We start from the raw sequence: 15945 nt of genomic DNA, 5'->3' as shown, positions 1-15945 counted from the left end.
CAAGAAAAAGCAAATTCATTATTTACAACACTACCACAAATAAAGAAAAAATGTTCTCCCATAGTCACCTGTTCAGAGCTTGTATATTATACATAATAAAGAGACAAATCATTTGGAAACAGGACAGCGTAGTACAGTAATTTCTAACAGTTTAGAGCAGTTGTTTAATTGTTTCATATATGTAAAACCAAGAAATTGGCACTAACATATTTGTAATTTTTTCATTAACACAAAAATACTGCATTAAAAACAATGGTATAGAAACACACAAAGGCATTTCAGTTAAGGCTTCTACAGATACTGCATGTTCTGTAATTAAACATCTATTTTGTAAACTTGTTCTAGAACTTTCCAAGTAACTAAACAAAAAAGCTCAGTTCAACTCATATTCCATTGTGAGGCTTAATGGAATGAAAAGTATTTTGTAAAACAGATAATAAGCCATCAAATTGTTCATTAAGTGTGATTTTAACTGGCAAATGTCAAACCTCATTAATTCAAGTATGCATATACTTAAACCCTCCCAAAAATATAAGCTGGAAAGGCAAGTCCGGTTTGAAATATTGATCCCATTAAGCATCTAAACAAACTACTGTGTTTCACAATGAGAATGAATCTGGCTCTTGGCTGGCATCACTTTGTCCAAGGGATACTTGGGAGGCCAATACCTAGTAATAATATCAGCAATCAAGCAATGATGGTATTCAAGTTTTTCCTGAACTGACTTGATGCTTTAGCACTATTGTGCCTGAGCTTCATATCTGATGGGCAAAATTATACTTCTTACCATGCCAAGATGACAGAAATGTCAAACAACAATGAGAAGCCATTACTAATCTCATCTTCAGGAGCTCAACAGTTCTGTAAATCACACATCTGGAGAAAGCATGGTAGCAACTTGCATGGGAACACTACGTAGTGCCTCATCACCCATCTACAGCCAAATTATGACAAGAACCTCCAGTGTAACACTGAAGGGGAGCAGCATGCTGAATCTTTCCATTTTAATGGACAGTGGAGTGCCAGCTATAATTCAGCTCTACAGTTTTGCAAAAAATACACAAGAACCATAACAATTTACAAAAAAGGTTAACAGCTCAGCCCCTTCACACAACAAAGGGAATGCCCCAGAACATAGCCAACAGCTGTGGAAAGCCTTTTAATTCTGGTAAACTCTTCCTCTCCATGCCTCTCCATGCCCCCTCCCCCCAAAAAAATGTAATGAAAATGAATTTTTTAATTACTTCAATTTGCTGGATGAGCATAACAGAACTCAAGTCCTAGCCCTAGTTATTCATGTTCCCATCCTTGTTCTAAAGCAACTCTGGCAACAGAACTGAAAGTTACTGGCTCTTTAACTTCCCCCTTCAAGTCTTACCTTCACTACTGGAATGTGAAGTAATTCTCCAGGAAACTTTGACAACTGCACAACTTTTACAACCACACTTAGACACACATATTAAATAAAAATGCAAAATCAATACATATTAATTAACATATACAAATAGTCTTTGGGCTTTAGGTGATACTTTCTTGAGAAATGGATTTCAAACGAGCTCTCTTCTATGTCTGCTAAGAAGACTGTTTCATCCTGCAAGAGATCTGTATTTATTCATATCTGCAATGGTTTAATTTTGCCACTTTAAAAGAATCTTGGCTTTCGTCATCAAAACCCTCCAACTGCCACTATTACTACTACATCCCTATGCAGAAGATTGGTTGCTATAGGGTTTTTGTTTTGCTTTAGTAAGCATTTTCTTATAATTTTAGGAAGAGTTTTCCCATTCCATCCTAACAACAAACATCCTTTTGGGGGAAATCATTCTTCAACAAAATAGGCAGAAGTACGAACATTTTTAACATCTGTGAAATTCAAGTTTCTTTAGAAAAAGCAGTGAATAACACTATTGCTCTTGCCATACAAGATAAGGAGAAATCAGAACAGTATTCCTGTGAATAGCTTTGTAATACTTATGCACCTGACTGTTGAGAAATTACAGGATGTACATATGTCCTGTGGGCAAGCCAAAAAGAACCGTCTTGATTAAAAGATGTATTTAAGTATTCATTAGCTGACCAAACTGTTGCAACATTAAAAGTTCAGTTTCTTGTGTCTACATCAACTTGAAAGAACTTATCATCAAGGTCATGAGAACTAAATGAAGATGAAGAAAAATAAAGCATCCTCTTTTAAGGAATTATCAAACAAAATCCCTGACAATTCAATTCCTTACCCTAGCAAATACTTTTTATGACAACTAAACCCACATTATTTTATGCTTGCTAACTGTCATTTTTGTTTCCTAACTCTGTTTTGTTATAATCTTCCTTAGACTACTTTCTTCATCTCTAGAGAGTATTTAGCCAAATCAAGCAAGCCAACTGCCATCAGCATCAGTAACAAAAGCAGGTTGTTGTACAGCAGTCAAAAAAGCTCCGAATACCTAATCTTCTGCATCCATCTAGTTTCTTTGGCTATATAGGTAGTAATGTTTACAAAACCACCTTGACTTTGTGTGCTAGAGATAATAATCTACTTTGTAAAATAAAAAGTAAAAGTATAAAAGTTTTCAATCACATTTGGAAATTATAGCATACATAAAAAGATCAAAATCCAATATATACAATACAAAAATACTTTTTTTTTTTTTTAAGAAAGTTATAATACATGGCTATAATACACAGCATGTTGAGCCGTCAGTCACAGCTACAGTATTTGCAGATGTTTGTTCCACACTATGGCTGGACTCTGGGTATGATATCTCCCTGGGGAAATTCCTCAATTTCAGCATGAAACATCAGTTCTAAAAGAGAAAGAGAAGAATTACCTTTTCTTTTAAAAGTTTCAATTGAATACAATTTTATTATCCCTGAAAAGTGCTCTGGCATTTCCCCAAGCCACCTGCTTTTCTTCCCAATCATAATATCAACAACTTAGCAATATCAAGGGACAACACTGATTTGAGAAAACTATTGTTGCCTTGCAAAATTAACAGAAATAGTGATGATGTTAGCAGCTGATTATATGCAGTATCATTCTGCATTCAACCTGGACGCTGAAACAGAAATCTGAAAGTAGATTGAGGGATTGTTAAAAGTTTTGAGAGTGTCAGACTCTCAAGATCTCTGTTTAGAGACCCATTCATTTACGGATGTATCTGCTCTATGTATCACAGTGTAAGTTAGCAACATTAGAACCTGGGATAGAAAGAATCACGAGTGATATTGCTGAAAGCTAGCTGTCACCACAGCAGCTCAGGCATGGGAGACAGCCTAAGGTCAGCAGTGAAGAAGCTCTTTGCAGAGAAATTCAGCTAGGCACACGAAACAGCTGATGAGGTAGCCCTTGTGAAGCTCTGTGCTGCTTCTTGTAAAGATACACAACCTGTACATGCAACAGTGTGGTTTATCCATTTAAGTTTGAGATTCACGTGTTTTTGCTACATTATCCTTAGTAGACTAAACTTTCTCTACTATTTGGGATAATTCCTAACAGAATTTCTCTCTTGAAATTTCTGAAGCAAGTTTTCTAATCTTAGTAGGCACATGTAAATATCAAAAAAGCTCATCAAAACCCAAGTTAAATCCTGCCACTGGCTTCCTTATTATTTAAAAAATAGTCTTCAAATGCAATTTAAACATCTATTATAAATTTTACTTTCAAAGATTGTAAAGGCTGCCACCTAGCTTTTTTTTAAACTCATTGAGCTATTGGAAATAAGCAGAGTAGCTGGGGCCAGCTGAAATACAGAAATTAAAATTCTGAAGAAGCATGTTGAATCTTCTTCAGCCTCCCAAGCACAAATCTGTGCTTTGACTCATGATGCTCTTTGGATACCTGTTGAATTGTAAGTTGAAACTTATGATTTTTATGTACAGCACAGCTTCAAGTCACAGGCTGCATGCACTTGATAAGAAAGCTGAATTATGATACACGTTTTCGATCCCAGTTGGAACAACAAAAGGAAGGCCTAGTCTCTAACAAAAGTTCTTCTAAGAAAAGGGGACATCTTGCTTTCCCCCTCCTCCAGCCTGGACTAACACAAGCAGTCCTCGTTTGAAGTCCTGTTCTGAAATCTGACTTTTTTAAAGCTTGGGAGTTCCAAAAACTACTGTAATGTTCTACTGAAAATAATACTGAACTCAAAATGCATTCAGCATTTGCAAAGGGAACATTAATAACATTCAGGAATTTTCTAAAACATGAACAGAATAAATAAATTTCAAATATTCAAAATGCTGTTAAAAATAAATATTATTTTTCCCTTCAATGAACGAAAGACATGCTCTCTCATGTTTCAAAATTCATGTGGCTTCAGCCAGGACAAAGAAGATTTATCTATCCTTTTTAAATTACTGTTTTTCTTTAGAAGACCAAACACAGACACCAGCATCCTAAGAAACACTTGCTTTGGAAAGCTGCTAGCAGATGCTTGTTTTTCCTCAGCCACAAAATTTCTCAGGACTAGTCTTAAACACCGAATGCAGAGCACAGCGGATAAAAGTCCAAACAAACAACATTTTGCCTATTAATGTTTCCTACCTTCACTGTGGTCTAGCTCTGGTCGATAAGACAAGAAGATCCAACTTGCCCCAACTAGAATAGACACTACCAGATTCACCACAATCCATGGCTGAACAATTTCTTCCTCTGTACCTGCCACCCTGGGAAAAGCACGTCAAACAGTCAGTCAGGGGTTCACTGGTACATACAGGTTACAATAATTTCAACAGAGTATCATAAAAACAACCTTGCTAAACCAGATGTGAAAAGAGAACTACTTGTACCATCCTGATGGCCTTGCACTGCAAAGGTCTGGTAAAGAGAGTGACTACCAAAGACAGAGGCTCAGCTAAGAAACCCCATTATCTCACAGAGAATGTCCACTCGTAGATTTCAACAGCAAATTCCTTTTCTTGGCCAAGAGACAGAAAATAAAAATCAAAATGCATGGTCAGATTTTACCGTGGTGAAAAAAACCGCACAGTGTCATCAGTCAGTCTTATTTTTAAGCAATTCCTCATGAGGCAGCAAGGCAAGTGGAACAGCACGTCAGTAAAGTCTGTCTGGAAGCCAGTGCAAGGACTTGTGTACAGACACTGCGGGGTAGATGAGGTAGGGCTTTAAAAAGGTTATGATTTAAGTTAGCTGACACTTTTCTTACTTTCATAACAGCCGCAGGTTGTGGTCTTGTTACTAGAATCTAGGCTTTTTAATAAACAACTCAACAAACATTTATAGAAGCCCTGAAAAAACCCCGAAGTTATCTAACTGCCCAAACCAGCAAATTTTCATCTAAATGCCTTTGTTCTACTTCTGTTTTCAGCTACTGGAGTTTAAGTCCATTTCATAAAGTAACAGGCTTGGATGGGATCTCCTAGCATGAAACAATGCTTCATATTTAATGCCAGCTGTGTCTGCTAAGCCCTTGCATCCTGTGGCAGACATACCACTTCTTTGTAATGCCATGGCATTAATTTCTTGGACAGATTAAGCCATCTCCTTCAAAAAAAGTGTTGCATCTCTACAGAACATCCTGCCCTTGAACACAAAAGGGTTACCTCAGCAGGGTCCCATTTCTACAGCAAAACAGATTCTTAAGGTTCCTGCCAGACAACATTTTCAGCATCATTCCAACAAGCTTTTATTTGAAATATAGTGGTTTACACCCAGCATGACCGAACCCATCCTCGAGTTCTCATTTTTCAGTGAAATTATCAAAGATTCAGGAAAAACTCAGACAAAGGCAGGTTTAGTAATGAAATCCTTCATTAATACTTTCTCATGTATGCTGTATAACCTTTTCAATCCACCAGTTTGACTAAGGTTCCTAAGTGGGCTACGTTATAATTTACAGAAGTGATTTCTTAAGTTTCCTACCAGATGCTGCCATTTTCCAAAGGTGGTGTGTAGAGATTTATTCTGTCACATGTCATCTGCTGGCTTAAGGATAAGATAAGAGCAGCAAAGTACACTGGAAGAAATGGAATTAGTAGTGTCAGATACAAACCCCTCAAAATGCTGTCTCATCATGACATGATAATTATCACTACTTTTTATTTCCTTTCACTCCACTGCCTCCAATGATAGTCTCCTTTAATTCATGCTCTCTTCTTCAACATTCCCCTGACCCATCAAAATCTTGTTTCTCCACTTTTGCAATTGATCAGCTACATCAAAGGTGGCATCTTTTGATTCTGGTTTTTGCTAGGTCTGTGTTCTGTATTCAGAAGTGGGAAAAGAACCATCTCACTAATACCTCTACTAATGCTTTATTGCATTATTGCAAATGTTTTAAAAAATACATAGCACAGTGTTCATAGCCTTTGAATACTATTTTCAACTACTTAGCAAGTCATTTATTCTAAAGCAGAAAACAACCAGGGAGGAAGATTTCACTGAAAACTGTATGTAGGATTTCTCCATTTACTGTCTTTTCTGGACAACTTCCTATCCGCTTCAGAATACTTACAGAAAGAGGCTACTGCTGCTGGGTCTAGGGTAAGAAAGCCCCGCAGTGCAACCGATGCTTTTGCCAAATCAATCCTGATTACAAAAACAAGAGTCATTAACACAGCCCAATAAGATAATATTGTTCCTCTAACAGTATTCTACTGTTCTTTTACTTTTTGCAAGATAGCTTTTTCTGCCTCTGTTACAGTGCCTTAGTACACAACTATATTCCACACACAAGCCACTATCCTCATTATGCCAAATCCAAGAAAGATTGAAATGAAGGAGGATGTTCCATGACGTTTGTAGCTTTCACACTGCAGTCCTTTCTGGAACAGGGAGAATGTGGAGAGATCAATTCGCTCTGTAAACCTTACCATTCGTTTTAATGTCCACACCACCAAGTTATGACAATATAACTGCACTAGTACAGGAGCAATTAGGAATAACTTGGGCCTCCTCCCTGCCACCACTCGATGAAAAGAAGTCACAATTTCTTGCCCAGAACAGCCCAGAACCCTGGCTTACCATGCTGCTGTGGAAACTACCCATTACTAAAAGAAAGTCTATGAATCTACTCTGTTTATGGTCTTTTCTGCTCCTCTTTCTGTTCATTCCCACTCTTAAGCTGTAATACAGAAACGCCAGCTAAGACAAGAAAACTGATTACGCAGCCTTGTTGCAGACCTGACTGGGGAACGGATTCACATGAAAAGTAACCTGACAGAAACACTAGTTGTTCTCTACCACCTCTCTCCCCCGCATAAAAAAAAAACAGGTCAGCTCTCCCATTTGGTTCACCTCATGATGACACAAACACCACCAGCACATTAAAGCAAGGCTGCAGGCAATGGACAGAAATGAGTAACAAACGTCTGAATGCACAAGTACCGCCTTCATCTGCATAGCCAGCCATGTGTAAAATCATTCTCTTAAGTACATCACATTAAATCATCAACAGCAGATCAAAATGTGCCAAGAGGAAGGAGAAAGGAACGTATTGCACACAAATTATGTACACCTTTCAAATACAAGCATATCTTACCTGTCAAAGGCTGAGACTGTACTGATAGACAGTAACAAATAGAACAAACTTTGAGCTGGGTATGCTAGTGTCTTATACTGCTGGAGCAGATTAGAAACCATGGACAGTTGATTTCCTGCCAAAATGTAGATAACAATGATGTTCCATACCGCATACCCAGCAAGGAAGCCATGGGTAAAGAGTCCGATTACCCTGAATGGAAGAAAGAACATAAGACAAGTTTAACACCTCGAATTAGTGAAGAACTACAGATAGAAAAGGCCTATGAGTCCACCTGTTCAATCCTGCTGCTGTGACAGGATCCCAGCCTTACACAGATTAAGAATTCTAAGCAGTGTGACTTCTGCTTTCTCCCTTGACAGACTGCACCAGTACCTGAGCGCTCAACAAAGAAAACCGAGATGTTTTGCCTGATCCTATCACTACTTCACTTCATTACTGCTTCTAGAATCAAATACTTTAACTCGCCACACTCTCTCATTTTGCCTGTAGCTTCCCAAGACCAGTGCCCCTTACACTTACACAATGCTCTTAAGCTTGTCCTCAAATCAGTCTTTTCATTATCTTCCTTGCTAAGAAAAAGCTGAGAAGGAAGCGCAGGCTTCCAGATAAAGTACACCAGAGAAGACAATGGCTGTCATCTTCCCATTCTGTATCACAATACAACCACATATTAAACAGAAAAAAAAAAAAATTATTTTTTCTGTTGTGTGCAAGCTTACACCCCAGTCCAGTTTCATTCCTCCCTCTTTTTCACCAACCAGGATTTTTCTTTGAGAATTATCTGAATTCAGGTATTTTCATTCTGGTCATATTATAGCTGATGGCCAAATCTCATTTTATAACACTTTCTTTCTGTAGTTCTCTAGTATTTTTATTACCAGATCAATCTCTTGCTATTCAGATTTTGTCTGAATCTTTGCAATATGAGTTCCTTAGTTATCTTCTTATAAGTTGCATTTCACAGGTGAAGTCTAGACCAGAAATAGATATTCTTGACAACAAGTACCAAAACCTAGGGGATTGAGAAGCTTTATACCCGTTGCATCCTGAACCACCATTTATTAGGAATATCCAAAAGAAATAAAGATACATCACAATGATAGAGAAAAGGTGCTAACTTTCAGGGAGAAGAAAAAAAAACAAACCTGACTTCTGCTTATTTACATTAAAATATTTATCTTTCACCTGAAACTTCGGTGCACCGAGAGGGCGACATCTCTGGTAGTCCATGAAGCCTTTACATCCATAAGTACATTGATATTTTCAGTGGTTTTAATCAATTCTGCACGGTCAGCTGCCTGAAAACGCCCTGAAAGGATTAGGAAATTAGTTTTAGAGAGTGCTGTTACCTTCCATCATCATTTCTACATTAATACTTATTAGCGTTAAAAAGCTGTAAGCATTGAAAGTTCTATCAGAATTTTTTTTCTCCACCCTTCCTGCCCTTTGTCAGCCTACATTCGTATCAGGATGACTCAGTCAGTGTGATGCATCCTGGTGGGTCAGGCTATGGATTTAAGAATGTGCAGAGCTCCTTGGGTAATTAATCAGTGTGTTCCCTGGTACAAAAAAAAACCACCAAGAAACAAACAACCCCAAAAAATTCCACTTGAAAGATTTTTTGCAATATAGTAAATGATACTTTCTTCTCAAGGTACTGTGACAGTATTAGGTCAAATAAGCTCAGTCAGGTACTATCAAACAGCCTTTTCCATCCACACCAGGGAATTAAAAAATTCAATCAAACATGCCAGCACAGCAACACTAACATTCACAGTTGAAAAATTATAATGTATATTTATTTCCAGTAATTTTTGTGCTGGAAAACTTCTTTTTCTTTAATTCTTCCCAGTAGTGCAGCATTTGTATTTTACATACAATAATGCTTCCTTTAGTTGCAAGAATGTCCTTAAATTACTTAAATCACAAGATGTACTTACGATTTTTTTCAACAAACACTTTGCTAACAGGTTGGCTAATTCCAGTGGGAGCAGCAAACACAGGCTGCTGATCTGGGCTCTTTCTGTGCTCGTCTTCAATGATGTCTTCTTCCTCCACTTCCAGCTCACTGGAACAGTGTGTTTCAGCTGGCCGAGGTTTCCTATCAGCACAGAACATACAATGGGGCAGAGAAAGAACAGGGAGTTAAATGTAAAAGCTGAAGGCTCCTATGAACATTTAACATGTCTGACTTGACTGATAAGAACCGATCAGGCCTGTACAATATTACCTACCATTTATAATTTTAAGGACTAAAGTTCTTACGGAGTTAGTTAACTAAAACCTTAAAGCTAATCCTTGATTTGGGGGGTTTTCTCTCTATATAAATTCCTTCTTGTGTCAAATCACTAAGGCAGGAAGAAATACTTACCAAGAAATTAACAATTAAAAGAAAAAAATATACAAACTAAATACAAGGCCAAGGAAGTGGATGCTTTTGGTAGAGAGGGAACTAAAATGATTTAAAGGCATAGTTCTTTGAGAAAAGGCAAATAAAATGGATGAGAAAGCAGTTAAGTTTCTCAGAAAAAGATAGTAAGAATGAAAGAAAGCAGTTCTGATTGTCTCATGTATGTGACTGAAATATTAAGTTCACGTAAACTTATTCAGAACTGTAATGCATCCAGGTATCCATAAAACAAACAAGTGAAGAAAGCTAGACATTAACCCTGGAAAGAACTGCACAGATGCTATTTATCACACAAGCTGAATGGTATTGTGGGCTTCAAGATTTTAACATCTTTGTAATGTAACAATGTAAAATGCTACTCAGCCACATTCACTATCACAGTTATTCTGAATTACGAGCTATACTAGTTTTGTCTCACTTTGTTCTTTTTCTCTGTTTGCGGATCACTGTTTCTTCAGCTTCAGGGACATCCATGCCATTTCCATTCTGAAATAAGGATGCGACATTTTGCTGGGTAAAAGAGGTCTCAGAATCTGAAGATTTAAAAAAAACCACATGAAAGTTTCACAGCTTTCATAAAAACAGAAATACATTAAGTGCATGCATAAATAGATAGTACATAAACACAGTGGCAAAAAAAGTTATGCTCTTCTGAGCTTTGAATTATATAAATAATCTATTTTATCACTTCCACTTTATTCAGTGCTCTTTCCAAACTACAATTCTTTCACATACCGGTTGGTATTTTCTTCTTCTTGCGTTTCCTCTGAGGAGGGACATCATGAAGTTCAGGAGTTAGGGGCTCACTGCTTTCAGACTGCCGACGAACAGCTGCTTGGACAATGCCACCTGAAAAACAGATTAAAAGATCCAGCAACCTTAGTTCAGAGCCACTGAGAAACAGGCAAGAAAAAGCTGGCATTTGCTATATTGTGCAGAGCCGCTGAGAAACAGGCAAGAAAAAGCTGGCATTTGCTATATTGTGCAGAAGGTCTGTATTTGGTCAGCTTATGGCTGAGATGAAAACGTATTGGCTAGAAAATATAAGAATTGGGGAACAAATGCGGTAAGTAAGAGCAAACAAGGTGATAACTAACAACCCTCCTTTCACCCTGACAGTTTCATGCCCAGGAGAAAATTTACGTATCCAAGAAGCAGCACAGTTCCCATTTGGGCGTACAACAGAGGACTGACTGAAAGGAACCTACCCCAGGAAAGAACTATACATCTGTATTTTTCCTTTCTACATGCAAAGATTATAATGTAAGGCACAAGAAAAATTAACGGTTTGTTACAAGCTGACTCACACAGATAGGTGCTAAAGCAAAACAGCGTAATATCAAAGGGAAATTTAAATGCTAAACAAACACCACAAGAATAAAGGAGGAGCAGAATAAAACAACACTGAAGGATGTTTACTCAAGTCTGAGAGATTAATTGTGATGCTTTGGAGGAACTACATTTCCATGAGAAGTTAGTATGAATTCATCAAATACTCTAGCAGGAGTAGCATTAATTTGCATGATTAGAAGTAGAAAGACGAAGCTACTTCTCCATTTTACATCACATCTGCTTTTTTATAGGTCTTTCAAGTACTGCAGTTTTTATGATAACTGAATCTATCTTTGTTTTCAGTTCTAGCACAGGTTTTCCCACCTTTTAGAAAGGTTTTCTGTGCCAAAATACAGAATTAACCAGCAAAGTAATGGCCAAAGCCAAGTTGTACTTTGCACCATCATTCAGCTCACTGAAAACAACAGTAAACAAAACTTGATCCTTGGGAAACCCTGTTAGCAACAGCTCTACTTGTTGCATTTAAAGGTCTTTCAGTGAGCCCTCAATTGTACACTCTTTTAAGCAAATAAAGGCGGTTTACTAATCAAAGCATCATACAGTCCCAAGTCAACTGGTTTACAGAAATCCACCAGATTCTATCAACACATTCTGCTTTATCAAAATAGATCAGACTTGTAATCTTGCTTAAAATCATGTTCGTTCTGCAGATCCATTTTTTGTAAAACTACAAAGCTCTGGTGTTTACCATACTTCAGGCTCTTAACTCTTTGATGGTAATGGAATGATTGAATTGTGACTTTATTTGGCCAAGGACTGAAATTGAGCCAATTTGTTAAATGAGTTTTATCTTAGTTCATTCAAAAATCCAAGCACTTGAACACATTCAACATAACAATGTTCAGTGTCAAGACATCCTGTATTAGCAGAGCCGGGAATGGATCTAGAGAGAAAGAGCAGAGGATGGAACAGCTTACTTCAAATAGCATTACAGACTTGTTCTAAAATGACACCACTTTGGGAAAAAGATTGCAGTTGTTCAATACAAAATCAATTGTAATGACTTAGTTGAGAACACTATTCAAAAACAGTATGAGACTGAAAACTGTGTATCTGTCAGGAGCTTGGCTACAGCACAGAGTCTCATCCAGGATTACAAACACAGTTTCCAGTCTTGGCCAAGATCTTACCTAAAGGAGTCTTTCCTTTGGGCTTTCTTTTTTTGGGACGACTGAGCGGAATTTCATCTGCAGAACATAAACCAGAAGTATAGGTGCACAGCATGGAGCTCCATTTCCTTTTAACAGCCACTCTGTTGCTAGTTAGCACTTTTTACAAGAGAAGACATCCTCCACCTTTTACAGATAAGGTGACAAGTCACAATTCACACATGCAGGAGTAGTACAGAAGATGTCAGGAAAACGGGATAGAAAATCTGTCTTAAGTGCAACAGAGGCTAAATACGCACATGCATATGTGTTACGTGAAAAACTGAAATACTCTGAATAATGCTCTGAAGAATAAACTTCTTGTTTAGAGCACAGTGACAACATTCCCGTTGATACCCCTTGATTCGATATGGAATATAGCAAACAGTAAAGAGAACAAAGAAAAACAGCAGACAGTTCTAGCAACAGCATTGCAGGTATCCATGCAGTTTAAATAATCAGCCTGCATTTAGGAAAAGCATAAGGCCCTATCTTTAAAGAGAGGATGAAGTGATGCCAAAATGTTTATAATTCTCTTTAATGCCAGAAGAACTCACCTTGGTTTCCACTTAACATTTAAGGAGAAAACAGAAGTGTAAAAGGAACAAAGATGAAAAGAAAATTAGTTTTGAATCAATTACAATTCACAACAGTGAAATTCATGCTGCTACTTTTGTGATTAATTTCCTTATCCCCGCTCCTAGTTCCCTTTATGAGCAGTTGTGTACAACAGGGTTAAGGGTACGAAGCAGTTGTCAAGACTCAAACCTTAGTTAGCGACTATGTGCAGTTTCTTGATTGGCTAGCTGTGGATCAGATTAAAAGCTTTAATCACCCGGCTAATTAAAACTTGTCTTACTACCTGATATGTAACAAACCAACAAAAGTTATGAAACATCTGAGTGCATACATTACTAAAAACTCACTATCATTATGTCATCCATCAATCATGAATGTCGCATTTGCTTTTAGGTACTTTGAAGGAATTCTGAAGTTCCATGTCATAAAAACTATAACTGCCTTTCCTTCCACACTGCTCACTAGGGGATTGAAAAAAAAGCCCAAAATTATTATTACTGTATTATTAATATTTATTATTTAATGTTATATTTATAATTATTATTACTCTATTATGCCAAAACGGTATACGCCTATATACCTATTCAAGAATATCTAGTCTAATTTCAGAAATTCCTGGTTTGCTTCAACTACACTAAAGAACAGGAACCAAAACAAAGAGGGAAGGAAGAGATTGAAAAGAGGGACATCAATAAAACTGAAGTACATCTTAATAAAACCAAAGTAGCTATTTGTCTGAAACTTTTTAAAGGGGTTTATCTCTCAGAGTATTAAAACTGAGGTAATGCAGTAAAATTTCTTGGCCTCTATAAAACTTTAAAAAGCTTTGCATTCCTTGTAAGGGGTTCTGGGACAACAAATTAGTGAGAAAGGCAAATATTTTTAAAGCTGGTATGACTACTCAGATACTTATTTCTCTTAATTTCATGACTTTTAAGAACACTGCAGTACAGAACCACAGTCAATTCCATGGAATGAACTGATCTTACCTTGGCACTGGAGGGAGGGCACGAGGCGGGCACTGAAAGACAAGACAAGGACAAGTCAACTTCTCCTCTCTTCCGAGCGCCTGTTAAACCACTTCACAGAAAACAGCTATTTCCAGACACGGTAAGAACACGCTAAATATGTTTTGTTTCATACCCCTCTTAAGTAGCGAGAGACTCCTGATGAAGATGTTACATAAAATTGCTCAAGCATAACCCAGAAATAATATGTTTTTGCCAGAGTTCTGATGGGCATTGCATTAGGGACATGTACTGAACAGCTCTGTGTGAGGCGCAGCCTGCATTTCAAGTTCACTTGAATCATTTTCACTTCTCATGTAAGGTACTGCTTTCCTTGGGGAGCCTATCAGTCATTCTATTTAAATATCAAAATACTGCAATAATTTATGCGTTCAATATACTTGCACAGTATATAGCGTGAGCTGAGTATTTTCTATTCATGAAGTTGTGAATTCAGAACAATATTAAGTAAAAGCAATAAAAAGGAAATAAGCTTATTTATGAAAAATACTTTAAAATATCGTAAAATACTAATTTTCATATAATTTTGAAAACATTTACCAGCAGGTCAAACACAACTAAAATCTAAAAGTGAGTATCTTCCATTAACAATCTGGAACTGAGCTCTTGCACTTTCTTTCGTCTAGAAAAAGGAAGGCAGTTTTTGTATTATATTGAAAGAGTACACAGGAATAAATATTTCCCATTGTCCAAAGATTCAGCTGATATCAAAAATAAGACTGGTAAGACTCAAGGCTCCACAAACTTACCACTTGTTTCTTTCCCATATCATTTGAAGCTGTTCCCTGAAAGAGGCACTGTGAACTGTTCTGCACTCCCTCACGCTGCTCACGCTGAACCTCAGCTAATTCTGAACTAAAAATAGGCTTCTAGCAGCCAGGATTAGCTGGACGTGAACCTTCCCGCCCCTGGGTTAGGGCCCAGTACTACTCCTGTTTGAAACAAAAGCAGTTCATTCTGTGACAGCAAATGTTACTTGCACTGAAAAAAACCCCATATCTCCATATGCTGGTATGGGCTCCAGTGAGCAAGTTTTGCTTCGTTTGGTTTACCCAAACCAAATGAGACACCTTGTGCAAGGGAGGGTTTGCAGGATTAGGCCTCAAATCGCTCATCTGGATTTTGGTTGACATGCATGGCCAAGGCTGACTGCGAGCGCCATTTACACAGAGAACAAGCACACCCTGAGCAGCACCCAGCAAACTGGTCAGGACTGGTCACACCACACGGGTGCACAGTAAGGGAGAAAAAATACCGATAAAGGTCAGGGCTCATTACTTGCAGCATTTTACTCATTCCTGTGGCAGTAATTAGTTAGAATAGCTGACAGTTTAGGATAGTTGATGTTTTAAAAAACTAAAATCTAAAAAAGCCCCCTAAAACCAAACAAAAGCTTTTATACAGCATTCACTGCCTGTGCAGTTGTACATCTGTGTTCCATAGTACCACTCTATTTTGTTACCTTTCATGAAACAACCAAAAAGCAAATTAATTTATGTATCATTTATTCCTTGCAACAAAGCAAATCACATTAAGCATGCAGGGGTGAACACTTATCTGTCCCATCTGTATTAAAGTCCCTGACTCTGACATACAATTACGAGCTTTAGTTTCCAGTTTCTCTGAAGGAACTCGCTCCCCATAGAAAGGGGGAGTCTGGCCACAGGCTTCCAGGGACATTTTGTTTGACAGAAGAGCTGCTGAGCGCTAACGTAGCCATGGTGCCCCTGAAGGCAAGAGACTCCCACAAACCAGTAGCTTCATAGAATCATAGAATGTTTTGGGTTGGAAGGGACCCCTAGAGGTCATCTAGTCCAACCCCCCCACAGGAGCAGGGACACTGCTAACTAGATCAAGTTGCTCAGAGCCCCATCCAACCTGGCCTTGAATGCTTCCAGGGATGGGGCCTCCACTATCTCTCTGGG

General features: G+C 37.8%; 1 protein-coding gene across 1 annotated transcript; it reads right to left on the bottom strand.

Moving 5' to 3' along the window:
• Positions 1 to 622: 622 nt before the first annotated feature.
• On the bottom strand, positions 623 to 15700 carry TMEM237 (transmembrane protein 237). The gene is made up of 11 exons (XM_035899115.1): positions 15616 to 15700; positions 12396 to 12452; positions 10648 to 10761; positions 10331 to 10445; positions 9443 to 9603; positions 8688 to 8811; positions 7500 to 7691; positions 6474 to 6547; positions 5882 to 5975; positions 4544 to 4665; positions 623 to 2804 (listed from the first exon to the last, which is right to left on the bottom strand). The coding sequence occupies exons 1-11, from the start codon at positions 15698 to 15700 to the stop codon at positions 2737 to 2739; spliced, it is 1206 nt and encodes a 401-aa protein (XP_035755008.1). The 3' UTR covers positions 623 to 2736.
• Between the last annotated feature and the right edge of the window lie 245 nt (positions 15701 to 15945).

The sequence above is a fragment of the Egretta garzetta genome, unplaced genomic scaffold, assembly GCF_000687185.1.
Source record: "Egretta garzetta isolate BGI_Z169 unplaced genomic scaffold, ASM68718v1 scaffold297, whole genome shotgun sequence".
NCBI lineage: Eukaryota > Metazoa > Chordata > Aves > Pelecaniformes > Ardeidae > Egretta > Egretta garzetta.
Note: the sequence above shows the minus strand (reverse complement) of the source record. Positions and strands in the feature narration are given on the sequence as shown.